Here is a 26,927-nt window from a genome sequence, read left to right as displayed (position 1 = left end):
CATTCCCCACCCCCCCCCCCCCCCCCCCATTTTCACCTTGCATCATTTTTGAAATGTTATGTTGCAGGTGTTGAAGGACGGACTGTACGTGAAGTGTATCAAGTACAAAGGCTGCGTGTACAAGACACACGTTACACAGGCGCTCGCCCTCTACTCTGTGGGAAAAGAGGTAAGTCCACACAATGACAAATTCTTTCATTTCAGGTCTGACTAGTCAGAAGGATTAACGGAAGGGGCTGAAAGGTTTTCTTCTTCTTCTTCTTCTGCGTTCGTGGGCTGAAACTCCCACGTACACTCGTGTTTTTTGCACGAGTGGAATTTTACGTGTATGACCGTTATTTAGGCAGCCATACACCGTTTTCGGAGGAAGCATGCTGGGTATTTTCATGTTTCTATAACCCACCGAACTCTGACATGGATTACAGGATCTTTTTCGTGCGCACTTGGTCTTGTGCTTGCGTGTGCACACAGGGGTGTTCGGACACCGAGGAGAGTCTGCACACAAAGTTGACTCTGAGAAATAAATCTCTCGCCGAACGTAGGGACGAACTCACGCTGACAGCGGCCAACTGGATACAAATCCAGCGCGCTACCGACTGAGCTACATCCCTGCCTGAAAGGTTTGATAAGTAAGGGCAATAATCCTTTAACACTTTCTACCCCACCTATGTTGACCAAGGTTTTTTAGCCGAGACCAGCTGTGCTGCAGCAGGTCACTTAGAATTGTAGTAACTGTGTAGTAACTGTATCAACACGCTGGAATGCAGGCGTTAGATCGACCAGGGGCGGACGAGGGGGGAGTTTCTGGGGTTTCCGGAACCCCCCCCCCAGCCAAAAAATAAAAATATTTGTTTGTGTTTTTTTGGGTTGAGTTTCAATTTTTGGGGTATTAATCAGTGACAAAATCTGCTGCCTGAAACTGGTAATGATCATCCTCAGAATGCACCATTTTGCATCCTTTTTTTCAAAATTTTCCGGGGGGGCATGCCCCCGGACCCTCCTAGCAAGCTAGGCGCTTTGCGCCGTCGGCTCGGCGCTTCGCGCCTTCACACCCATATTTTCACAATATACTTTTGGAAACCTCCCCCATAAAATGAACTGATCCGCCCCTGTCAACGCTACAGGAAGCAACTGAAGCTAACAGTCTGAGCAGATATATCCGTACCTGGTCAAATAGAGCCATATATATGAGTGGGTACGGATATATCCTTTCCTCAGAGACAATGAGTTAAGCCTTGTGTGAGTTTCACAGTACCGCTGAGTGGATCTCAAACGGTTGATCTTCTTTCTGTATGTGATGTCGCTTCCACTGGGATCATTCCGGATCATGCCCAGATGAGTAGTACTCGGTCAGTTACTGTTCTTGTTTCACACCTTTGCAGTTCAATTTTTTTATCAGGTGAGAGGGCAGTTGTGGTAGAAATTGATGCTTGTTGGACTTAAAATTCAGTATGCTATCCTCATTCAAGTTTTTGCAGTCTTAAAAGATGTCGTTTAGAGAATGTCACCACCTAAAGACACACCCATCATATTGGCACATTCCCTTCCAGTGTACAGAAGAGAATGATGAAAGTGAAAATGTGAATAAGGGCCCAGTGCCAAGCTGGTACAAGTACTAACAGACGCTTTGAGTTTGAGAAAAGATAACATAGCTTTTATTTTATATTGGATGGTACAGCAAGTATTTGATTTATTGTCCAGGATAGCCTTATCGGTTAAAATGACATTAACAAACAATAACCAACCATTGGATAATTTGATAATAATACAATATACATGTATCTTGTTTTTGTCAGGTTGAAGGGCGCATTCTCTACATCCACCCCACCAACAAAGTCATCTCCCTTTCCCTCCTCCCTGGACTCCTACACTGCGTTCAGTCAGACGAGGCGCCCTTTGCTGGTCTGTCCACTGGTGACGTGATAGAGGGCGCTGAGGTCCTGTATGTCGACAAAGATGATGCCGTCTTCTTCAGGTTTCAAGGCTACACTGCTTTGGCCCCGGTAAGAATATGGGTTTGGTTTGGTTTCTTCTGTGGATGTGTGTGTGTCTGTGTGCTTGTGAGATATTTTGAGTGAGTGTGAGTATGGGTGGTTCTCTGTGTGGCCCTGGGTAGGAGGTACACATGGGTTCATTTAAGCATTTGAAAAAAAATGAAAAAATAAAAAATGTAAATCACAAAATGTGTATCTAGTTGCTTTGAAAAGTATTTTTCAGTATCCCAATTTAGCCCCATGTGAGGTTCACCGTCACACTGAGTGAATCTCAAAAAGATAACTTTTCTTTCATTCTATGACACCACTCGGGGCTAATTCTTGAGTATGCAAAGTATTCTTGTTTAGGATTTTAGTCTTTTTTTTCCTTTCCAGATTCAGCATCTGAGTGATGACAAGATAAAAGACATCAACCGAGCATTTCCAAGGGGATCAAAACACAGGTACAAACTTGTTGCTACCAAGCCACAAGGTGTAGACTAGTCTCTTGTATGACTGCCATTGCTATTTCTGCATTCCAGTCTGTCTGGGATTCTTGATGCTTTTTTTTTTTTTGACTCACATGCGAAGCAAAAGTGAGTCTATGTACTCACCCGAGTCGTCCGTCCGTCCGGAAAACTTTAACGTTGGATATTTCTTGGACACTATTCAGTCTATCAGTACCAAATTTGGCAAGATGGTGTATGATGACAAGGCCCCAAAAAACATACATAGCATCTTGACCTTGCTTCAAGGTCAAGGTCGCAGGGGCCATAAATGTTGCCTAAAAAACAGCTATTTTTCACATTTTTCCCATTTTCTCTGAAGTTTTTGAGATTGAATACCTCACCTATATATGATATATAGGGCAAAGTAAGCCCCATCTTTTGATACCAGTTTGGTTTACCTTGCTTCAAGGTCAAGGTCACAGGAGCTCTTCAAAGTTGGATTGTATACATATTTTGAAGTCACCTTGACCCTGAACTATGGAAGATAACTGTTTCAAACTTAAAAATTATGTGGGGCACATGTTATGCTTTCATCATGAGACACATTTGGTCACATATGATCAAGGTCAAGGTCACTTTGACCCTTATGAAATGTGACCAAAATAAGGTAGTGAACCACTAAAAGTGACCATATCTCATGGTAGAAAGAGCCAATAAGCACCATTGTACTTCCTATGTCTTGAATTAACAGCTTTGTGTTGCATGACCTTGGATGACCTTGACCTTGGGTCAAGGTCACATGTATTTTGGTAGGAAAAATGTGTAAAGCATGTGAGTCGTATGGGCTTTGCCCTTCTTGTTCAACAGTTTTTTTATTCAGGCAAACACAGATTTACAATGACAAAAGCATTGATACTTATACTGATAGTAAATTGCAGCAGTAACAGAGTTAAACACATATGACAAGCTACATGGCAGTTGGTATTGTTTTATGTTCAAAGCATACATATCCCGAAATCAGAAATGCATTAACGGCTATTGTAATAGCAAATCACAACATCACCAGTCGTCTTGATGCTTTTTTAAGTAAACTTCAGTATGTGAATGTTGTGTGTTTGTCTGTCTGCTGTTTTTGTGTTATTTACTGTCTGTTAGTCTGTTTGTCTTTTGAGGGCTTTTTCAGGAGTGTGTTTTGCACCTGTTCGGTGTGTGTGTACTTTAAAGGTCCTTGTCTACATTTTTATACCGAAATCGCCATTTGACCATTAAAATGCAGAGTCTATTATCTACAAATATCAACAATACACCCCCTTTCGATCAGGAAAGACGAAGCCAGTGTAGCCGTTTGAAAATTCATTGTAGTATTCCAGCGTAGTACTCATAGTAGGATATCCTTATTTGGAAAATGCCAAGCGCAAAACTCCTCTCAAATCCCGTGCATTTCGTGCGTTTAAAAAAAAGCGTTGACATCGTCAAACTGTTGCTGCACTTGTTTAGGCGTGGCTATAAGCATAGTGATATGAATTTGATTGGTCAGTATTTTTAGGCAAAGCACATGTTCTCAGCAAACAGAAAACAAAATATTGGAAGCGTGAGTCACGCTACCCAAAAATAAAATCTTTTTTTACATATTTTTTTTTTCTATAACTTTTTTCCCCATGGTTCATTCATCATCTGACATAACTTTTTAGCGAAATCTAACCATAAGATTATTGAAAAAAAGCAAAAATGTAGACGACCACCTTTAAATCTTATTTCTTTGATGGGGTTTTATATTATATTTTTGATACCATGGTGCTTGAAGTCTAGTTTTGGCTTTGTTGTACTGAGTATGGAGGGGTGGGGGGGGGGGGGGGGTTAGGATTTCTTGTTTGTTATGTTCCTGTGTCTTTTATGTTGAGCTTTTGTCTTCTTCCTCTTTATTTGATACAGATTCTAAAATATTTCACTTTAAAGTTTTTTGGTTTTTAATGCTGTCCCTTTCATTTACAGATGTCGAGTGATCGGATTCCAGCCAGCCGATGATATGTTACTAGTCTCGCTCAAAGAGTGAGTTGAACAACTAGGTTTCCTCCACAGAAGTTGATTTCACAAAATGCTGTCTGTAGTCAGAAAAAGGATGATGTATTTGCATATCTAGTAAAGAAATATATATATATAATACATGCAGAGCTAATGATGGAAATAAATCAAAACAAACAAATAAAGTCAAAGTCAGTTTGATAATCTTTTTTGCATATTTTGTTACATATCCAATCCATTTTTTTTCGAAGCGTTTTAATTTCTTTTGTTTTTCTTGATTTGTTATAATAAAGCTATCCGGATCCTTTCTTTTGCAAAACACTTTCGGGTTGAGGTGAAGATTGTTGAGAAAAGCTATTTTGTGTGCTGTGGTTGATTTAAATGTGGAGTTGAGGCAAGGTATCATGATTTGATTTGATTTTGAATGTATTTCAGGAGTGTCATGAAACAGCGGCTTCTTTCCATCAAGGACCTCCAGCCTGGGCAGATCGTGGAGGTCAGTCCGTCATTAACTCTCTCTCTGTCTCTCTGTATCTCTCTTTCTCTGTCTGTCTGTCTGTCTGTCTGTCTGTCTGTCTGTCTGTCTGTCTGTCTCTCTCTCTCTCTCTCTCTCTCTCTCTCTCTCTCTCTCTCTCCCTCCCTCTCTCTCTCTCTCTCTCTCCCTCCCTCTCTCTCTCTCTCTCTCCCTCCCTCCCTCTCTCTCTCTCTCTCTCTCCCTCCCTCCCTCCCTCCCTCCCCCTCCCTCTCTCTCCCTCCCTCTCTCTCTCTCTCTCCCCCTCCCTCCCTCCCTCTCTCTCCCTCCCTCCCCCTCTCTCTCTCTCTCCCTCCCTCCCTCCCTCCCTCTCCCTCCCTCCCTCCCCCTCCCCCTCTCTCTCTCTGTCTCTCTCTCTCTCTCTCCCTCCCTCCCTCCCTCCCTCCCTCCCTCCCTCCCTTCCAAGGACAGGTTGGAAGATTAGGCTAAGCCTAAAACCTTTATCCTTATGTAATAAAGTTCTCAGTTCTCTCTTTCTCTTTCTCTGTCTCTCTCTGTTCCCTTCATCCTATCTCATTTTCTCTCCCTTCCACTCTCTTTCTCCCTCGTACTTACTCTCTCTATCGCTTCTCTCTCTTTCTCCCTGTCTCCCCCTCCTGCTCCCTATCTCCCCCCTCTTTCTCTCTCTTTCCCCTCCTCTACCCCCCTTTTTGAGTCACTTGAGAAAATGTGACTCTATGTAATCGGTCAGTGTTAGTCTGTCCGGCCGGCCGGCCATCCGGCCGGCCGTCCGTAGACACCACCTTAACGTTGGACTTTTCTCGGAAACTATCAAAGCGATCGGGCTCATATTTTGTTTAGTCGTGACCTCCAATGACCTCTACACTTTAACGATGGTTTCGTTGACCTTTGACCTTTTTCAAGGTCACAGGTCAGCGTCAAAGGAAAAATTAGACATTTTATATCTTTGACAAAGTTCATCGGATGTGATTGAAACTTTGTAGGATTATTCTTTACATCAAAGTATTTACATCTGTAGCCTTTTACGAACGTTATCAGAAAAACAAGGGAGATAACTAGCCTTTTCTGTTCGGCAACACACAACTTAACGTTGGGCTTTTCTCGGAAACTATAAAAGTGACCGGGCTCAAATTTTATGTGAACGTGACTCATTGTGTTGTGAATAGCAATTTCTTCCTGTCCATCTGATGCCTCATATAATATTCAGAACTGCGAAAGTGACTCGATCGAGCGTTTGCTCTTCTTGTTTCTGTCATGCCTGCATAGGCAGGAATGTGGCTCAGTGATCAGCATATCTCTCTCAGGGAAAAACATTGTCTACAAGGTGACCTGTCAAGACGCATACAACTGTATCAATAAAGTTTAATAAATGAATATGTGCTGTGATTGTATATTTCTCTCTGTGTATCCTATTTGTGTGTATATAACCCAAAATCAAAAGACAAATTCTTGTTGCGCCCCACACAAGACAATAAAGTGGTGTCGTATCGTATGACCATGTTTGGGGGTATAGCTGCTACTGTCGAACGTGCCCTCGCGACCACCTCTCGAAAGCAACCAGCTGCCCACAACAACCATCCCAAAAGATCCCTGACGATTATTTGTCTGTATGATTCCTCTTTCCATAGCGACCACCGGCCCCTTTGTATATCGACCACTTCAGTTCAGTTCCTTGGGTGGTCTGACAGTATAACAGTAAGTGTGGAATATTCTGTGTACAGGGCACCGTGGAGACGATTCACAACAGCGGGGTGATCGTGACGCTGAGCAGAGGACTGACAGCACTCATTCCTAAGCTGCACGTGGCAGACATTCCTCTCAAACACTTCGACAAGAAGTTCAAGAAAGGCAACAAGGTCAAATGTCGGGTGAGTTGAAAGGCTTTAAAGTAGGTTGGTAGACATTAGACAGGCATGAAAATCTCCCTCCTCTTGGAGGATAACCTCCTATTGAAACTCTCTCATTTTCAATGTTGGATATCGAAACTCAACAGATTAAATTCATTTTGAAGCTGTAAGCAACACTCCTCGTGTGTAAATCAATTTCCTTTCGTCTTTTACATCAGGGTTTAGAAAATGTGATAAAATCTTCATTGTACAATCTTATTTTGGATTTGGCAACCTTCCTTTGTGATCATTTTCTATTCTAATGTCTGATTACAGTGATGAGACATGAGATTCTGAACATTTATGGAATTCAGTAAATTTGAAAATCCCAATGGTCGTTCTTCATATGTGCATAAATCAGAGTAAGCCTGGGTCATGTAAATGTTTGTCCTCAGTTGGCTTGGTATCTTTCAATTTGAAGTGAAAAGATGTTGAACTTGATTACAAACGTATGGCTGCCTAAATGGCGGGAGTGTACGTGGGAGTTTCGGCCCACGAACGCAGAAGAAGAAGATTACAAAGAAATACAATTTTGGACAGCATGCTCAAATGACATGTTTGCTAAGGTTTTGCCCTGCACACACACACAAAAACAAAAACTTTTAATTAATGAGAAATGTGACTCATGACTTGCTGACTCAGGTGCTGAAAGCGGATCCTCGGACCAAGAAGGTGTTGCTTAGCAACAAGAAGTCCCTGGTGAACACCACGAAGGATGTGCCTGCATCGTTCAGTGACCTGAAGGCCGGCATGCAGATAGAGGGGTACATCATTGCCGTCAAGGACAACGGGGTTGCCGTGGGTTTCTGTGCTGATGTCAAGGTCAGTACCTGGATGTAGGGGTACTGTTCATGTGTGTGTGTGTGTGTGTGTGTGTGTGTGTGTGTGTGTGTGTGTGTGTGTGTGTGTGTGTGTGTGTGTGTGTGTGTTAATTTTTGTGCGTGTGTGTGTGCATGTGTGTGTTTATGCGTGCATGCCTCTGTGTGTGTGTGCGCGTCTGTGTGTGTGTACTTTTGTGCGCGCATTGACAGGGGAGACAGAAGGGAATGAAGAAAACATGCTTGGAGGCATCTCAGAAATGCTGGCTATTTAAGTTAAAAGGTATTAGAGAAGAGTTTAGATGTTTGAAATATAATGTGTGCAGGGTTGGGTTCCACGATCAGAGCTAAGCACAGTGGAGATCACTCACCCGGAGACGGCTTTCTACCAAGGTCAGGTGGTGCGATGCTGCGTCCTCTCGTGCCGCCCTGAGCAACAGAACTTGCGTCTCTCACTTATTGTACGTCACTTTGGCCTCAGCTACTTTTCTTTGTGTTTAAGCTTGTGGTTGCTGTTTAACATAGCGCTATGTACTTGGCATAATACATGTGTGTTTTTTCTGTACGTGCTTTTTTGTCAAAATTAAGAGATATTTTGCTGTTTCATGGTTGTAATTTCTTGCTTTGAAAGCACAAAACCTCATATAAAAAAAAACCAGAAGTATACTCCATAGAATAATGTGCTGGTTTGAAAATGATGTGTACACACAGTGTCATTTTTCCCCCCACAGATCACAGGAAAAGCAGCGATCGCCAGCAAAGCAGAGAAGATGGCCGACTTTGAAGTCGGAAAGGTAAGAAGAAGAGAATATGTGACCCTCCACCACGGAATGAGTCGCATGTCACCTTTTCATGATTTTCATATTTTTACATTTTCTTAAAGAGTTTTTTATTCTCTATCCAGTGGTGAAAACCGTTTTAGAAAAGAGTGAACACTTTTCGAGTTATAAGCCAGTGACTATGGTGACCCTCACACTGTTACTAGACACCCCGCGGACTTATATTATGCCTAGCGCAGAACCGCATGAGGTGACATGCGACTCATTTCGTGGTGGAGGGTCACATATGTTCAAAATAAGAATAAAAACCCAAGAAAGGTAGGTTGTTGGAACGTTTGTTATTGACAAAACAATACATTCACAGATATTTCGACCCAACGGTCTTTTAAGTGAACAGACAAACAAATATTCACACAAAACTTATCTAGATAGAATCAGTTTTCGCCCACTCATCAGGAAGCCAAGCGAATGAATGAGCGAGTTCAAAATGAGATTTTTGTTTAGATATAAACAGCATCATAAGGTGTTGGATGTTTGGTTCATAAGTGACTTCCATCATTACTGAGATCTCTAAAAAAATCTATGTGATATAAATGTCTGAAGGGTTATTTACAATTCAAAATGAGCTTGAGGGAACCACTGAGTCTTGTTTTCTTTTTGGGGGAGTGAAGTTGGTAGAAGCAGAAACACACATCACTCAGAATGATGGAGCACAGGAAAAGACAACTGCTGTTCTGCATGCCACCCCACTAAAGTGTGAATGAGCTCAAGTGCCTGACTACAAAAAAACATGATTCCCCCCATGAAGCGAGAGTTCCAGAATTTCACCAGGCATGCTGCACTTTCCTTAAAAACAGCATGCACATGACCTAAGGATGATCCATAGACAGCTTCATGGTGTTGTGGCTAATCAAGCCTGAGCCAGATTGCATTTTAGAACAGTGGAACCTGCCCTGGCGACCACCTCTAGATAACAACCACCTGCCCACAACGACCGCCCAAAAGATTCTCGATGCGGTGTTTTTCTCTCCATTTTATTCACCTTTCAACAGACCACCTGTCGGGAACGATCACATTTCTTTGATCTACAGTGGAACCCCAATTTAAGACTCCCTCCCTTTTAAGACCCTGTTTTTTCAGATTTTCTGTTCATAACCTCTGTAAAGTTACCCCCATTTTAAGACTCCCTCCTTTTTAAGACCTGATTGTCTCAGATTTTTGGAGGTCTTAAAAGGGGGGTTCCACTGTATTGGATGGTCGTGATAAACAGGATCAACTGTAGTTTATATATGTTTTTCAACTTTTAACCGGCTCTCCTTTTCCCCAGCTGATGGAGGCGAAGGTGAAGAAGAAGCTGGACAAAAACCTGGAAGTGGAGCTGCTGCCGTCAGGCACCAAGGCCTTGTTGCCACGGGAACACCTCTCCGACTCCCCAGACAACCAGCAGCTGCTGTGGCAAGCACTGGAACCAGGCGACTCTGTGGGCACCATCATGCTGCTCAAACAGACCAACGTCACTGTATCCTTGCTGAAAACAAGTCAATGTTCTTGTGTTGCTATAATTCAGTTGCACAGAGTTGAAGGCGCAGGGCTGAGGTACATGAACCAAAAGCGTGTGCCATCAAAACGGGAGAGAACAAACCACGGGATCTGATTCGTTGAAACCACAACAAATCTCATTGTCATCATTTTCACGAGTTTTCATTCACAAACACCTGGGAAATAAATCTCATGTTCCCCATGCAATAAATCGATGTGGTGAATGGGTTTGAGCTTTCAGGTGAAACGTGGATTGTCAAAGTAAAAGCCAATCAGGCTGATTGTTTGATGTGTGGAACCATCGCGGCTTTGGATTTGTTTCCGAGGACAACGATTGTAAGCATTCACTCTCAAAGACCCAATCAATGTTGATAATTACCGCGGCGACTCATGGTCAATTTGCAACTTATCTCTGTAATCGTAAAATCCACAACGAAAAGTCATAAACACTTAAAAAGAAAAGAAATATGCTCAACACTTACTGAACTCACACGTATGATCGCAGCTCTGTACATTTTCAGACTGGAAGAAAAGCGTCAACAAGCTACGTTTGACGTCACATACAAGGTTGACGTGTTATCTCGAGCTACTGTGACGATGCTTTGTGGCCCGGAGTTGGATTCTAAAAATTCGTCTCCCTGTGGGTTATTGTGCATTTTGTTGCACAACCAAAATGATGACAAAAACGATGTTTGGTGGCTTGTCGTCAGACCAGCATTTTGTTGTTGGTCCTCGGGGAGCATACCGCCTTTTGTCTCATATTTATCAACCGCAGCCTTCGGCCTTGGTCGATAAAGATGAAACAAAAGGCGATATGGTCCCCTTGGACCAACAAAAAAGCTGGTCTGTCAACAAGCCACCAAACATCTTATAATGTCAACCAATCCAACACCACGGCTGGCTCCCACCCGGTTGGTAACTTTGTCGTGCACCTCGGCCCTGGTGGCTCAGTTCGCAGAGCACTGGACTTGTGATCCTTGACTGACCAAATACCTGTCCACTTACTCAAACATCATAGCGACAAAACAAAACAAAACACTTTTTTTTTTTTTAAGATTTTAATTCCTGCTGGAGGTCGAAACGCAGGACGCATTGATTGGAAAGTGACAAATAATTCTGCTGAGCACGAAGGCCGCTGAAGAAAATGTGACATTGGAAGGGAAATTTAAAACCTTGATGCCCGAGTGTGTGGCTGCTGGTCGACAGTCGTTGAAAGCCTTTTGTGATCGGTATCTACCAATTATACTCAACCTATCTTGACTTACATATTACCATAACCCAATCATGAGTGGCATGAACACACACACAATTTGGGAAGGATTTGTTCAATTATGGCACACAACACACACACACACACACATGCACACGCAGACACACACACACAACACATGCACACGCACACGCACACACACACACAAACACAAACACAAACAGACACACACAGAGAATGACAACCATACATTAGATCATCAGTATTGAAGTGAAATACTTTATCAGACTTGTGTTTGTTCCACTTAACTTTACCACACAGATTGTGACGCTGAAAGAATCATTTGTGTCCGCTGCCAGGGAGGGCCTGATTCCCAAATCCATTGAAGATATTGAGGTAGGTCTGGCTCACACAGTCTGGCATGTCTGTCTCTATCTTTCTTGTTTAACTGGCTGGTTATTTATCTCTCGGACAGTATGTGTCTGTCCGATTATCTATCGGCCTGGTTGAGTATCCATCTACCTGCCTGTCTATTACTCACTCAGAACTACCAACCGCTACGCTTTCAGCATAGCATGCTACGTTTTAAGAGCAATTGCTTTGCCAAACTAAGGATTGCTACGCTTAAACAAATAATGACAAGGAAGCAACAGTTCCCTCTTTTTGCGAGTCCTGGTACTGATTTCTGCCTTCCACTCCGTGTGGCTATCACAAAATGGGTCATAATACATCGTCTATACTGAAAGGTGGTACTGCAGATACCCTCTAAATGGCATTTCATGTTCCTGCATTCTCCTGAACCTTTATTAAAAATGTCTATTCTTGTGCAAGAAGGCATAAATGCGGATGTTGGAATACATTTTAGAAAATGCTACTCTCAAACACCATTTGCTACGCTGAACATTCTAAATTGTTACTCTTGATGCTTCACAAGGGTTGGCAGGTATGCTCACTCCATATGTCTGTCTGTCTGTCTGTCTGTTGGGTTGAGTATCCATCAGCCTGCCTATCACTGTTTGTCTGTCTGTGTGTCAATCTGCCTATTTTTCTGTCTGGTTGGGTATCCACCTGGCTGCCTGTCTGTTTATCAATCTGTCTGTCTATTGGTTTCTCTGTCAGTTTGTATTGTTTATTATCTATAAATCTGTCTGTCTATTGGTTTCTCTGTCAGTTTGTATTGTTTATTATCTATAAATCTGTCTATCTATTGGTTTCTCTGTCAGTTTTGTATTGTTTATTATCTATCAATCTGTCTATTGTTTTCTCTGTCAGTTTGTATTGTTTATTATCTATAAATCTGTCTGTCTATTGGTTTCTCTGTCAGTTTGTATTGTTTATTATCTATCAATCTGTCTGTCTATTGGTTTCTCTGTCAGTTTGTATTGTTTATCTATACATATAAATAAAGGAGAGTGTCTGTCTGTTTGTGTGTGTGTGTGTCTGTCTGTCTGTGATCGCCAAAGCTCCGAGAAGGGAGGGGGCAAGAAGACGATGTCGTGCATGTGCACTCCTGTGACTGTGAAGATGTGCACCTGACCACCACCGCCGCTGCCGACGCCGCTGCGCTGACAGCCCTCCAATCCTCCTCCGCCTCCCCCCCCCCCCCCCCCCCCCCCCCCCGAAGAGAGAAACTTTTAGTTGTGGCTTGGCTCTTCTAAAAAAAAAGTAAACTTGCCCCCCCCCCCCCCCCCCCCCTTTCAATCCCCAGATCCGACCCCCCCCACCACCACCACCCCCATTCCCACCACCACCGCCGACTCCACAACTACCACTCCCACTAGCTCTACATCATCAACACCAACCCAACCACCATCCCCAGCACCCCCATCATCCCCCATCACCACCACACCAACCCCTTCCTTACCCCCTAAAAGAAAAAAGAATTACCGTACTTTCCGGGTCATAAGGCGCGACTTTTTTCCTCGAGTTCGACCCCTGCGTCTTGTATAACGAAGCGCCTAATCCGTGTATGAAATACGAAAAAAATCAAAGAGACCGCTTGAGTACCAGTCAAACAACTTGTGATAATGCATGTTTCAGCTACTAGGTACTGCCCTGCCTTTGATCTGGCCGCACACACAGATTTCCACTCTGTTAAACTCGGTCACTGACCGGTCACTGGCCCCGATGCAGGAAGTGTTTCCTCTCTCAGATATGACAGGGGAACCACCTCTCATGGCAAAAACTGGGTCATTGACCCCTGGGAAGAAGGTCGTGTCTTTTAACAAGGCCACCCAGCTATCACAATGCCTTTGATCTGGCCGCACACACAGAGCACACATATTTTCACTCAGTTAAAGTCGGTCACTGACCGGTCACTGACCCCGATGCAGGAAGTGTTTCCTCTCTCAGATATGACAGGGGAACCACCTCTCATGGCAAAAACTGGGTCATTTTGGTGCGCCCTATCGGCCCCCTGCGTCCAATGGGTGACTGGATTACAATTTATTTTAAAAAGAAGGGGGTGCGTCTTAGATAACGAAGCGCCTTGTCACCCGGAAAGTACGGTATAGCAATCTCGATGTCATCACTGCATGTCTACTAAAACGGCTACATTTCGTCTACAACACATCAAAGCACAAGCCGCGTCTGCATCCCTCAGCAGGTTCACGTCATATTCCGGAGTATTCAGATCAAAGCACGAAGCCGCGGCGTATCAGCACGATTGCAAAACTGAAGAGAATTCTCTGTCTATTGGTTTCTCTGTCAGTTTGTATTGTTTATTATCTATAAATCTGTCTATTGTTTTCTCTGTCAGTTTGTATTGTTTATTATCTATAAATCTGTCTTGTCTTTCTGCTTATGTGTCCAACAAGTCTAATCTCATCTCTCTCTCTTTCTGTTTTGCAATGTCTGTCTGTATGTATAAAGACAGACAGCATGCTGTAGGTACGTGCACAAAGTAACGATGTGTGTTTGTTTTCAGCCTGGTCAGCTCCTGCCTGGTGTGATCAAGAACCACCAGAGTTATGGCATTTTTGTGGAGTTGCCTGGAGGCCTGGGGGGTCTGGCGCCTCACAAGGTGAGTTTTCACTTCCATCTTGTTCAGTCGTAGATCTTGCACGACTGAATTTTGCTTATTTGAAGATATGCATAAAAGAGGTGAATTGTGAGTCTGATGCTCCTTTGTCGAATTCTGTCTCTGTGTCTGTCTGTCTGTTTGTCTGTCTGTCTGTCCGTCTGTTTGTGAAGCAGCAGCAACCTTTCTTTTGAAGAAAAAATACATTGACATTTTTTCTCATTTTTCAAAATGGGGTTCCCATGATTTACTCATTCTTTGTAAAACTAGTTAAGAAAAAATAAAAGTAAAAGTGTAAAATAAAATGAATTTCCAATATAGCTGTTAATGACCCTTTTCTTACATTTTGCTGGATATTAAATTCTTTCAGTTCCTCGCAATCCCTCTTACTTTTCTGTTTTGTGTGTCTTAGCTGACAATGGACCGCCCAGCGCCTGACCTGACCAAGGTCTTTGATTGCGGCCAGTCTGTGGTGGTCAAGGTCGTGGAGGTCAAGGAGGACAAAGGTCGTTTCCTGTGCAGTCTGCGCATGGTGGACTGTTACCACGATGACCCTGCAGTGGGCGTGGAGATGCTGGAGACCTACCTGAGTGAGAGGGATCAGTACCTGGACTGTGTGCTCAATACTAAAGGTGGGCAGTAGGCTGTGACTTGTAGCTACAGGGGAACCCCCCTTTTAAGGCCTCCACAAATCTGCCAAAATCAGGTCTTGAACAGGAGGGAGTCTTAAAATGGAGGTCAATTTACAGACGTTATGACCAGAAAGTCTGAAAAAACAAGGTCTTAAAGGGGGGGGGTGTCTTAAATTGGGGGTCTTAAAAAGTTTTTTTTACGGTAGTCCCATAACCAATTTTTGGAAAGCAAGATGTTAAAGATCTCAATTACTTTCGGGCCAGCTTTATCAGCGTGGTGCCCACTCGTCTCCCTTAGTCTTCCTCACTGCCTTTGCCTGAATAGCGTCATGTACCCATTTCCAGCTGAGTGGACTGGAGAGCACTCGGGGGGGGGAACGGGTATTTGTATTTGCCCATGCTGGGGATCAATCCACGATTTCAAGCATGAGAGGCAAGCACTCAACCACTGTGCCACTCCCGCTCTGTTGCTCAGTCAGCAAAGTGGTGAGATCTTAGCAGTGAGACACCCCAAACCTGTTTTTCTGATTCGTTTCTATACTTGACTCTACTTGCAAGGCTTTATTCAGCCTACTTAGCCATTCAGCCAACAGATCCCGAAACTCATGATTTCACCCCTAGACAGCATTAAATGATGCCATATGTTACAAATGTTATGAACAGTCTTTGGTTGTTTAGACCATGCATCACTTTGCATTCACCAAACATGATCCAGCTGACTCTTGCGAGTACTGTATAAAGTATTAGAGCAGACACAACAGACATAGCAAAATAGACATTTTTTGAAAATAACTCTGTCAGGTTTGTATGGTATTGTGAATACTCTTGTAAAATATGAGGCATGCTTTTCCGTGTGTCCCAATCATTAGCAAGCTTGTTCACCCGGCCGAGTTATTTCCAGAATTTGTCTATTGTGAGCATTCATTACTTCACCAGCCATACTCTCACATCTTCGTGCCTTTTACTCTAGGTCACATTTTGGCAAAGGACTGTAGTCACCTTCACATGTTTCTGACCCATTGACATCTCCTGTGTTAAAAGTTCTGTTCATTTTACTGTATTTTTCCCCATTTTACTGTATTTTTCACCATTATACAGTATTTTTCACAGTTATACTGTATTTTCACCATCATACTGTATTTTGCACCCTTTCACTGTATTGTTCTGTATTTTTCACCATTTGACTGTATTTTTTCACCAGCTGAGGGACTGAAGACAGGCAGCCTGATCACGGCTAAAGTGAAGAAGAAAACGAGGGACGGCTACATCTGTGACACAACCTTTGGTCTGCCGGCTATCATCACTGACCTTCACACTGGGGGTACGTTGGCTCTTTGTGTTTGTTTGTGACACGACCTTTGGTCTGCCGGCTATCGTCACTGACCTTCACACTGGGGGTACGTTGGCTCTTTGTGTCTGTTTGTGACACGACCTTTGGTCTGTCGGCTATCATCACTGACCTTCACACTGGGGGTACGTTGGCTCTTTGTGTCTGTTTGTGACATGACCTTTGGTCTGCAGGCTATCATCACTGACCTTCACACTGGGGGTACGTTGGCCCTTTGTGTCTGTTTGTGACACGACCTTTGGTCTGCCGGCTATCATCACTGACCTTCACACTGGGGGTACGTTGGCTCTTTGTGTCTGTTTGTGACATGACCTTTGGTCTGCAGGCTATCATCACTGACCTTCACACTGGGGGTACGTTGGCTCTTTGTGTCTGTTTGTGACACGACCTTTGGTCTGCCGGCTATCATCACTGACCTTCACACTGGGGGTACGGTACGTTGGCTCTTTGTGTCTGTTTGTGACACGACCTTTGGTCTGCCGGCTATCATCACTGACCTTCACACTGGGGGTACGGTACGTTGGCTCTTTGTGTCTGTTTGTGACACGACCTTTGGTCTGCCGGCTATCATCACTGACCTTCACACTGGGTTGGCTCTTTGTGTCTGTTTGTGACACGACCTTTGGTCTGCCGGCTATCATCACTGACCTTCACACTGGGGGTACGTTGGCTCTTTGTGTCTGTTTGTGACACGACCTTTGGTCTGCCGGCTATCATCACTGACCTTCACACTAATCCTATGCCGCAGCTGTGTAAGACCCAGTCGGGTAGGACCCAGTTTCGCTTCGTGCATCTGAGCCTAGGACCTCATTTTGTTGGTTGGATCATGGGATTTTAGCACAGCGCCTTGATACCTGTGATGTGAGAGTATTCTTTGGAACTGACTCAACCATTTTTGTGTGTGTGTGTGTGTTCTTTGAAATCTGTCTTTATCTGGAAGAGTTCTCTCTTTGGAAGGGCGTTGAATTGAAGGTATGACGTTATTGATTATGTACGTTCTGTGTGTAAATATTGCCCAGAAGCAAGGTAATGTTATGTTATTGTTTTTTCCCCCCAATGATTGTACAGTACAGCACTTTGAGAAGGGTTTAACCCTGGATACACGCGCTATATAAATATTATGTATTATTATTATGACTGGGCTGATTTATTATGTACGTTCTGTATGTCAACGTTCCACAGAAGCAGAGCTGACAGTGGGACATGCAGTGGAGGCAGTGGTGCTACACATCGCGGTCGACCAATCCCAGGTGTGTCTGGAGCTGAGTGCCGACCAATCCCTGGTGAGCTGGGTGTCGCGGCGCGCTGAGAAACGCACGATGGACAGAGCGCGCGTGGGTCAGCACATCAAGGCCAAGGTGCTGCTGGTCAAGGACGATTTTGTACTGATGATGCTCAAGCAACATGCTGTGGGCATGCTGGCCTTTGTGCCCAGACGACAGGTACTGCTGTAATTATACTTTTTTTGTGTGTGAAAAAGGTACTTACTATTTTTGTTATGAAACAGATTGAAACGTTTGTCCCTGTCTCAGTCTGTCTTTCTTTTTTTTCAAACAAGATTTTTTTTTTTTTTTAAGGTACTGCTGGGTTTATACTTTCTGTTGTTGATTTTTTATTTGTTTTTATTGATTTTGTTGTTGAAAGAAACAGACAGATTGAGACGTTTGTCCCTGTCTATTTCTTTATCAAACAAAACAAAAACTTTTCTATTTTTTTGTTGGTGTGGTCTGGATTGGTAGCTGGAATGAGTGTATGTGCCAAGAGAGATAAAGTGAGAGAGAAGGAATATGTTTGTGTGATTGTGTGTGTTCCATTAAAGAAATAAAGGAATACAAATCTGAAACACAGAGCAGTGGCTAGAAACACTTTTGAAGCATGAAAATTACAGGCAAAAAACTAAATAAAAAAAATCCAGGCGCATTTGGTACTTCAAAAACAAGAGAAATTGTAAAGGCAACATGTGCTTTTGTTATTTTGACAGTTGTAGTGTGTGTGTGTTTTCAGCATCCCAACGACGTGCTGGCCCGAACAACATCCTTCCTGACGGTGGGGGAGGAGACAAAGGTTGCCATTCAGGAGTAAGTGTAGTGCCTCATACCCTACTGGCTTGGTTTGTCCATGTGTCATCTGACTGACAGTGGGGGAGGAGACGAAGGTTGCCATTCAGGAGTAAGTGTAGTGCCTCATACCCTACTGGCTTGGTTTGTCCATGTGTCATCTGACTGACAGTGGGGGAGGAGACAAAGGTTGCCATTCAGGAGTAAGTGTAGTGCCCCATACCCTACTGGCTTGGTTTGTCCATGTGTCATCTGACTGACAGTGGGGGAGGAGACAAAGGTTGCCATTCAGGAGTAAGTGTAGTGCCTCATACCCTACTGGCTTGGTTTGTCCATGTATCATCTGACTGACAGTGGGGGAGGAGACAAAGGTTGCCATTCAGGAGTAAGTGTAGTGCCTCATACCCTACTGGCTTGGTTTGTCCATGTGTCATCTGACTGACAGTGGGGGAGGAGACAAAGGTTGCCATTCAGGAGTAAGTGTAGTGCCTCATACCCTACTGGCTTGGTTTGTCCATGTATCATCTGACTGACAGTGGGGGAGGAGACAAAGGTTGCCATTCAGGAGTAAGTGTAGTGCCTCATACCCTACTGGCTTGGTTTTTCCATGTGTCATCTGACTGACAGTGGGGGAGGAGACAAAGGTTGCCATTCAGGAGTAAGTGTAGTGCCTCATACCCTACTGGCTTGGTTTTTCCATGTGTCATCTGACTGACAGTGGGGGAGGAGACAAAGGTTGCCATTCAGGAGTAAGTGTAGTGCCTCATACCCTACTGGCTTGGTTTGTCCATGTGTCATCTGACTGACAGTGGGGGAGGAGACAAAGGTTGCCATTCAGGAGTAAGTGTAGTGCCTCATACCCTACTGGCTTGGTTTTTCCATGTGTCATCTGACTGACAGTGGGGGAGGAGACAAAGGTTGCCATTCAGGAGTAAGTGTAGTGCCTCATACCCCACTGGCTTGGTTTGTCCATGTGTCATCTGACTGACAGTGGGGGAGGAGACAAAGGTTGCCATTCAGGAGTAAGTGTAGTGCCTCATACCCTACTGGCTTGGTTTTTCCATGTGTCATCTGACTGACAGTGGGGGAGGAGACAAAGGTTGCCATTCAGGAGTAAGTGTAGTGCCTCATACCCTACTGGCTTGGTTTGTCCATGTATCATCTGACTGACAGTGGGGGAGGAGACAAAGGTTGCCATTCAGGAGTAAGTGTAGTGCCTCATACCCTACTGGCTTGGTTTGTCCATGTATCATCTGACTGACAGTGGGGGAGGAGACAAAGGTTGCCATTCAGGAGTAAGTGTAGTGCCTCATACCCTACTGGCTTGGTTTGTCCATGTATCATCTGACTGACAGTGGGGGAGGAGACGAAGGTTGCCATTCAGGAGTAAGTGTAGTGCCTCATACCCTACTGGGTTGGTTTTTCCATGTATCATCTGACTGACATCAGATCAGTCCATTACAAAAACGCATTCTTTTCAAAACTAGGAAAGAGCAGAAACAGCCAGAAAGCTTTATTGTGAACACCCCTTTTTAAGACTCACTTAACCTTTAGCCTACGCTGTGAACGTACAACGTACGTCCGCTGTAACCGGCTTCCAATGCTATATAGACGTACAACGTACGTCCAGTATAAACGCTATTACACTAACGGCTCGCATAGCAAGAAAACGAAGCAGAGAAGCACGCGAGTTGCTTCCCTTGTTAGAGATCTTCTTTCGGAAGTCCAATAAGGTTACAGCCAAGTGATGCAAAAAATCCATGTTGTTTTTTGCCGTGTTTTCGGGAATGCCATCAGTGTTTCTTGGCAAAAATGGCTGCCGTTGAAGATGAAATTTTGCACGATGCCGATAGTGGTGATCAAGACTTTGATGATGTTGATGGAGACGTGGATTATTTTTCGGTAGTGTCTGACTATTCTTCACATGAAGAGGAAGATCGCCAACTGCAAAATCTTGCCGACGATGGTACGTTGGGTTCAGTGTTTTGTTTACTTTGAGACTTGGGTAGAGATTTTTTTCCACTCACAGTTCGATTGGTTTTTTTTTTGCATTGCCTTTGAGTTTTGTTAGGTATTGTAAAACGTGTGAAAGGTTGGGGTAAGCACACAAATCGGGAGGGAATGGGTGGTGGGGGGTCTGAAGTAAGATGTTGTGCAAACTGCAGCTGGTCATTTTGTGGGCGTGCCCCCTTTGTTTCAGGTGTGTTTTGTTGGTTAAATTCACTGCTTTGGGCCTAGTGTAATAAAGTGGTAAAGGATGTTGTTGTTTTACTTGCATAAAATAGTGTTTTATTCAAATTTCCAGTTGTTTTACTAGCTTTTACTATTGGCATTATCTTTTTTTTACGTAAGTGTACAGGTGTCCGTGCATGTTTGTTTCAGAAATGGTCCATGGAGATGATGTACCTGTAATCACACACATTTTTTGGGGGGAAATGACATGCTAAAATAATCAATCTTTGTTCAATTCTCTTTCCAGTGATATATACTTTTATGGGTTTATCTTGAACATGACAGGAGTTATAGGCATATTACAATTATATATGCGATTTTTTTTATAAAAGTGCTTAGCAGTCTTAGCATACGGCTAAGAAAAGTGAATAGCAGGCTAAGGGTTAATTTAAGATTTCCGCTTTTTAAAGAACTTGATTTTTCAGATTTTCTTTTAATAAATTCGGTAAATTTACCTATATTTTTAAGACTCCCTCCTTTTTAAGACTTATTTTGTCCGATTTTTGGAGGTCTCAAGGGAGTTTCTGCTGTAGTGTCTTCACAACCAATAGACCTTTACCAAGCTGACATCCGCTTGCAGCAGACTTATGACAGGAGAGTATAGCCTCTGACTAAGCCTGCCTATGTAAGCACACCAATCCATCCAGACAAAACTGGTTTGAATTTTGTGTTGAATGTTGCACTTTTCCCCACCTACAATGCAGTCGGCCAACAGTTGTTTTTAAAGATGTACGTCGTCTACATCATGATATGCTCGGTCATACCAAGATCTGTTCTTATGCATTCTTCTTCTGAGGATGAATTCATAGTCTGCAAATCCCACCTACACTTGCGTTTTGCACAAGCGGGTTTCTACTTGTATGACCGTTTTGTCCCCGCCATTTAGGCAGCCATACTCATTTTTCAGGGAGTGTATGCTGGGTGTTTTCGTGTTTCTATAACCCTGCAAACTCTGACATGGATCACAGGATCTTCACTGTGCGTAGTGATGCATGTATTTTTCTGCAGTTATGTTTTTGTCACGTGCATGTTTTGTGTGTGTAACAGATCCGAAGGGGACAGAGTGTTGGCCATTCTGTCCTCACTGGCCAAGGAGGAGGAGGAACGTCCCAGGCACACACTGAAAATGGGGGACATTGTTACAGCTCAGTGAGTAGTTTTCCCTCTATCTCTCCATTTGTCTCTGTCCCAGTTTGTCTGTTTCTCTCCTTTTGGTCTAAGTGTCTGGGATCCTATGCAGTTTTGGGAGTGTAGATTGTGCCAAGCACCTGCATTGCAGTTGTTCAGTTTAACATTGTTTCCCTCAGTGATTTCTTTCTCAACTTGCAAGTATTCAGACTCCTGTCAATCCCTGCCAGGCATCCAGGAAGAATGATGAATGTTTCTGTCACTGTACCAGTTTGTTTGTTTGTTCGTTCATGGGCTGAAACTCCCACGACTTTTACGTGTATGACCGTTTTTACCCCGTCATTTAGGCAGCCATACGCCGCTTTCGGAGGAAGCATGCTGGGTATTTTCGTGTTTCTATAACCCACCGAACTCTGACATGGATTACAGGATCTTTTTCGTGCTCACTTGGTCTTGTGCTTGCGTGTACACACGGGGGGTGTTCGGACACCGAGGAGAGTCTGCACACAAAGTTGACTCTGAGAAATAAATCTCTCGCCGAACGTGGGGACGAACTCACGCTGACAGCGGCCAACTGGATACAAATCCAGCGCGCTACCGACTGAGCTACATCCCCGCCCCACTGTACCAGTGATAACTGGATCTAGAAGTACAGTGGAACCCCCCCCCCCCCCCCCCAATTTAAGACTCCCTCCTTTTTAAGACCTTGTTTTCTCAGACTTTCTGTTCATAACCTCTGTAAAAGTACCCCCATTTTAAGACTCCCTCCTTTTTGAGATCTGATTTTCTCAGGTTTGTTGAGGTCCTAAAAGGGGGGTTCCACTGCAGCACATAATGGTTTCATTTGGAGCATGCTCTCTTCTCCATCACAGGATCCAGACGATACTGCCAGCCCAGATGAACCTGAAGATAGGAGGTGTCAGCGCTCGTGTCCATGTCACTGAAGCTGTTGACCGTGTTGAAAACGTAAGTCAATCACAGAAGGATGAAATGGTCGAAGCAGCGGCAAAGAAAAAGCCTTCCTACGAGAGTGACGAGTGTAAGCAATGACCACACGGGAGGAGAGAGACAATCAAACCTTGTTATACTAAGCTTGTCACTTGAATAGAATCGTATTCAAGTACTGAGACTGCTCTGCATACATGCATCTTTTCGTTTCAGGGAATTTTCCCGTTCAAAGACTACAAGAAAGGCCAGGAGGTCAAGGTCAAGATCGTTGGCTTCAGGCATTTCAAATCCTTCAAGTAAGTTTTCAACATTTTGAAGTATTTGCATTTGTTGTCATCATTGTTTGTTTCTTTGTTGATCACGTCAAGATGCTTCTGTACGTTCAACAATATCACCTGCCAGTTTTCATGCCTGTAGGCAAGCACTTTTCCAAGGAAAATAGTGTGGATTTTACATTTCTTTGAGACGATCAACCAATTAGTTGAAAACAAGATTGAAGTGAAACCAGTGCCACAGATAGCCTCATGTACATTCAGTATTTTGATTGGTGATGTTGATATTGATGATTTTCAGGTATCTCCCCATCTCACACCCACGTCTGCACAAAGCCATGCCGGAGTGCACCTTAAAACCAAGGTAAGTTCAGCGCTTCAATACATCCATGGGAAACTATTTCACAGAAAGATTAGTTTGGAATATCAAGAAGGGATGTGCTTGTTTTGCTTCATTAGTTATCAGTTGCCCGGAGCTGCGGGTGTGAGTCTGTAATACCTGTGTGACTTGGAATAATAGGCCGTGAAAAGTAGGATATGCGCCGAAATGGCTGCGATCTGCTGGCCGATGTGAATGCGTGATGTATTGTGTAAAAAAATTCCATCTCACACAGCATAAATAAATCCCTGTGCCTTGAATATGTGCGCGATATAAATTGCATAAAAATAAAAAATAAAATAAAAAATAATTAAATCCCTGCGCTTAGAACTGTACCCACGGAATACGCGCGATATAAGCCTCATATTGATTGATTGATTGATTGATTGATAGCCATGTCAAGTCAAGTGTTGACCTATTCATCACTTATATATTGGTGGGATGGATTTATATACTGGTGGGAAGGGGGGGCTGCAGAAAATGGAAGTATTACTTTGATCTTAAAGATCAAAAAGCCTTTCAGATTTTATTTGTCTCTCATTTTATTTGCAGGCTTTATAATGATAAGTCCAAGCCACGCTGACAGTCCTCTTTGCAGTATAATGGAACCCCTGTTTATGACCCCCCTCCCTATTTAAGATCTTACTTTTTCGGATTGTCTGTTCATAACCTCTGTAAATTCACATCCATTTTAAGACTCCCTCCTTTTTAAGATTTGATTTTTTAAGATTTTTGTAGATCTTAAAATTGGGGTTTCATAGTACATGTATGAGGGTAGCTATCAATTTATATCAGCCGCCTTATGGTACATGTATGAGGGTAGCTATCAATTTATTTCAGCCGCCTTATGGTACATGTATATGATATCTTCGTCTACTTGCTTTTCTCAGTAAAGTGCAGCAGGCTGGATGTCCCAAGGAACAGCAAGCATCCCACACTCACTCCTACCAGCCTGGGGACAAGGTTCCTGTCTTTGCCATCAAGGTAAGATTGCTTGTCAGACTTTTCTCTGCAGATGAAATATGGCTGCTCTAGTGAAGCGAAGGGGAGGAATTAGAATCTGTAACATACGCAAGAATTGTCACTCCAAAAATAGGACTCTGCGGAAGAGAATTGATGAGTATGCTTCAAACAGTGCTAATGTCAAATGAGCTGGTACTGCAGAGACAAAAAAAAAACCAAGGCCAAGGCCTCAAAAATGTTTCTGATTCCCCGACCGACCTTACTTTTTTCTTCAAGAACTTTTTTTTTTACCATTAAAAAAAAAATTTAATGAAAAATTATGAAACTCGATTTTTGACCTAAAACAACATGATAACACAATTTTTCTTTGAACACCTGGAAAGTATTCTAATTCAACTTTTGCTATCTATGTTATCTGTGTGTTTCAGTATGAGAACAACAAGTTATGGGTGAACATCACCCCAGCACAGAGTGGGGTCATCTCCGTCTTTGATCTCTCACGAGATCTTGGGGTAAGTCTCTTCTTTTTTGTCTGCCTTCACTTTTCCCCCCGTCATTTTTTATTCTGAAATACACGTATTGTAAACAAAGTGTGGAATTGCCTGATCGAGGTTGGATGAACTTTGGAGTTAACTTAGTTTATTGAAGAAGAACATATCAGATATTTTATTCTGTCCACAGAGTAGCTTTATGTGAAGTTTTTTCTTCAGTCAGTTTCTTGTTTTGGAGTCAGCCTATCAACTCATCTATCATGATCAAGGATGTAAAAAAAAACCAATTATAGTAACAAAAGACCCCATTGAAACTATGATTAGGGTTTTAGATACCTTCTTTGTCTGAACCTAATTATATTATGAGGTTTGGGTGCAGATAAATGATAGCGATTTTAAAATGGACAGTCCACTTTCCAGAGTCAAATAATTCGGTTGTGTGCTTTCGGATATCCTGAAGTGTTGTAATTGCAGCATTGTGCAGAGAATCCTGGTGACTTGTTTGGGCTGGTTAGATCTGAGTTGCCTTCTGTGCAGCATTGTGCAGAGAATCCTGGTGACTTGTTTGGGCTGGTTAGATCTGAGTTGCCTTCTGTGCAGCATTGTGCAGAGAATCCTGGTGACTTGTTTGGGCTGGTTAGATCTGAGTTGCCTTCTGTGCAGCATTGTACAGAGAATCCTGGTGACTTGTTTGGGCTGGTTAGATCTGAGTTGCCTTCTGTGCAGCATTGTGCAGAGAATCCTGGTGACTTGTTTGGGCTGGTTAGATCTGAGTTGCCTTCTGTGCAGCATTGTGCAGAGAATCCTGGTGACTTGTTTGGGCTGGTTAGATCTGAGTTGCCTTCTGTGCAGGTCCTCAAATATGCAGAGAAGAACTTTGCCCCTGGTCACGGTTACCTAGCAACAGTGCTGGGGGTGGAGGATGACGATGGTGTGATTCACCTCTCTCTCACTGGTAGGTCCCTTTGCTATGGTGTTTGTGTGTGTATGTGTGTGTGTGTGTGTGTGTGTGTGTGAGTGTGTGTGTGTGTTCTGTCATGTTCAACTCTTCATCCATACCAGTTTGCATTTTTCCAGTGATTTTATCAAACTCAGTATTCACACCTGGTAGAAAGATCGTATATTTGTAGCTCATAGTATTCAGAAAACTTAACGCAGGTAAATTCAGACAAAATTGTACCACATTTCTGATCAAAATCAGCGCATAGTATTAAAAAAACTAAACGCAGGTAAATGCAGACAAAATTGTACCACATTTTTGATCAAAACATGACTTGAGAACACAACAAAAGAATCTTTTAACCACAGTTTGATAAGCTACCAGGTGCATTCCACACAGCTCAATAAGGTAACAAAACAAGTATTCTTAATCTCTTCTCATCCTCACCTGTTCACCCCAACAGGTAAAAAGGAGGCGGTGAAGAAGAACCAGGTGGTGACAGGCAAGGTGACAAGTGTCTCAGACCAGGGGGTGGCGCTAAGACTGCCCGGTGACTTCCGCGGCATGGTGCCCCCGTCAGACAGTGAGGAGGACTGGCAGAAAGCGTGGCATCACCTGTCTGTGGGCGCCTTCATCAGGTGTCTGGTGCTGTGCTGCAGGCACACGAACCGGTGTATGCTGTCGCTGAACCTGACACACAGGTAGGAGAGTGTGGTGTGTCTAACCTCGACTCTGCATATGGGTCTTTGTTTTGTTTCTCTAACCTGCAGAGAAAAAGAAATAAAGAGTTTTCAAATAGATGTGTGTGCATCACTCTAGAAAAGTGTCAAATGAAGGTTAATTTTACATTCTGAAAAGTGTCAAATGAAGGTTAATTTTACATTCTGAAAAGTGTCAAATGAAGGTTAATTGAACATTCTGAAAAGAATGAATGTGGTAAGCTTTTAATCCCGTGATAAAAATGTTGAATTTACCTGATGATTTTTCAGATATTTACCTGATGATTTTTCAGATCTGAGGATGAGCTGAAGAAAATACACATGACAGTGAAAGGGCAGAAAAAGAAACCGCGCCAACAAAAACGAAAGCAAAATTCAGAGTCCGAGATAGCTTCAGAGGTAAGTATATCAGTTTTGTGCTTATTGTCTACTAAGTCGGAATGTTGACTTGGGTGGATCTTTCACAATAATGCCAGTTTTGCATCATCTTAAACTATTCAGTGATTTTATATTATTCCTATGATTCAAATGCTGCACATCAAACTTGGTTTAAACATTTTTTATTGAGATACATGTAATTACAGATAACAATGCTGCATCCATTAAATAAATGGAGCACAACAAACTAAG

The 26,927-nt window shown here is 43.2% G+C and overlaps 1 protein-coding gene across 1 annotated transcript in view; it reads left to right on the top strand.

The window, feature by feature from the left end:
* Window positions 1-26,927, top strand: part of LOC138982806 (protein RRP5 homolog) — a 55,875-nt gene that overhangs the window by 16,718 nt on the left and 12,230 nt on the right. Inside the window, exons 9-33 of the mRNA XM_070356157.1 lie at window positions 68-169; window positions 1,797-2,003; window positions 2,370-2,437; window positions 4,415-4,471; window positions 4,880-4,940; window positions 6,659-6,805; window positions 7,466-7,645; window positions 7,968-8,102; window positions 8,373-8,435; window positions 9,748-9,939; window positions 11,491-11,565; window positions 14,096-14,191; window positions 14,601-14,820; window positions 16,022-16,141; window positions 17,351-17,610; window positions 18,173-18,246; window positions 21,505-21,606; window positions 22,458-22,551; window positions 22,747-22,829; window positions 23,107-23,169; window positions 24,075-24,168; window positions 24,576-24,659; window positions 25,491-25,593; window positions 26,042-26,279; window positions 26,591-26,696. Coding sequence (XP_070212258.1) covers window positions 68-169; window positions 1,797-2,003; window positions 2,370-2,437; window positions 4,415-4,471; window positions 4,880-4,940; window positions 6,659-6,805; window positions 7,466-7,645; window positions 7,968-8,102; window positions 8,373-8,435; window positions 9,748-9,939; window positions 11,491-11,565; window positions 14,096-14,191; window positions 14,601-14,820; window positions 16,022-16,141; window positions 17,351-17,610; window positions 18,173-18,246; window positions 21,505-21,606; window positions 22,458-22,551; window positions 22,747-22,829; window positions 23,107-23,169; window positions 24,075-24,168; window positions 24,576-24,659; window positions 25,491-25,593; window positions 26,042-26,279; window positions 26,591-26,696 — 3,024 coding nt within the window. The remainder of the gene's footprint in view (window positions 1-67; window positions 170-1,796; window positions 2,004-2,369; window positions 2,438-4,414; window positions 4,472-4,879; window positions 4,941-6,658; window positions 6,806-7,465; window positions 7,646-7,967; window positions 8,103-8,372; window positions 8,436-9,747; window positions 9,940-11,490; window positions 11,566-14,095; window positions 14,192-14,600; window positions 14,821-16,021; window positions 16,142-17,350; window positions 17,611-18,172; window positions 18,247-21,504; window positions 21,607-22,457; window positions 22,552-22,746; window positions 22,830-23,106; window positions 23,170-24,074; window positions 24,169-24,575; window positions 24,660-25,490; window positions 25,594-26,041; window positions 26,280-26,590; window positions 26,697-26,927) is intronic.

This window comes from Littorina saxatilis, linkage group LG12 (assembly GCF_037325665.1).
Source record: "Littorina saxatilis isolate snail1 linkage group LG12, US_GU_Lsax_2.0, whole genome shotgun sequence".
Taxonomy (NCBI): domain Eukaryota; kingdom Metazoa; phylum Mollusca; class Gastropoda; order Littorinimorpha; family Littorinidae; genus Littorina; species Littorina saxatilis.
The sequence above is the reverse complement of the archived record's forward strand: the minus strand, read 5'-3'. Positions and strand labels throughout refer to the sequence as shown.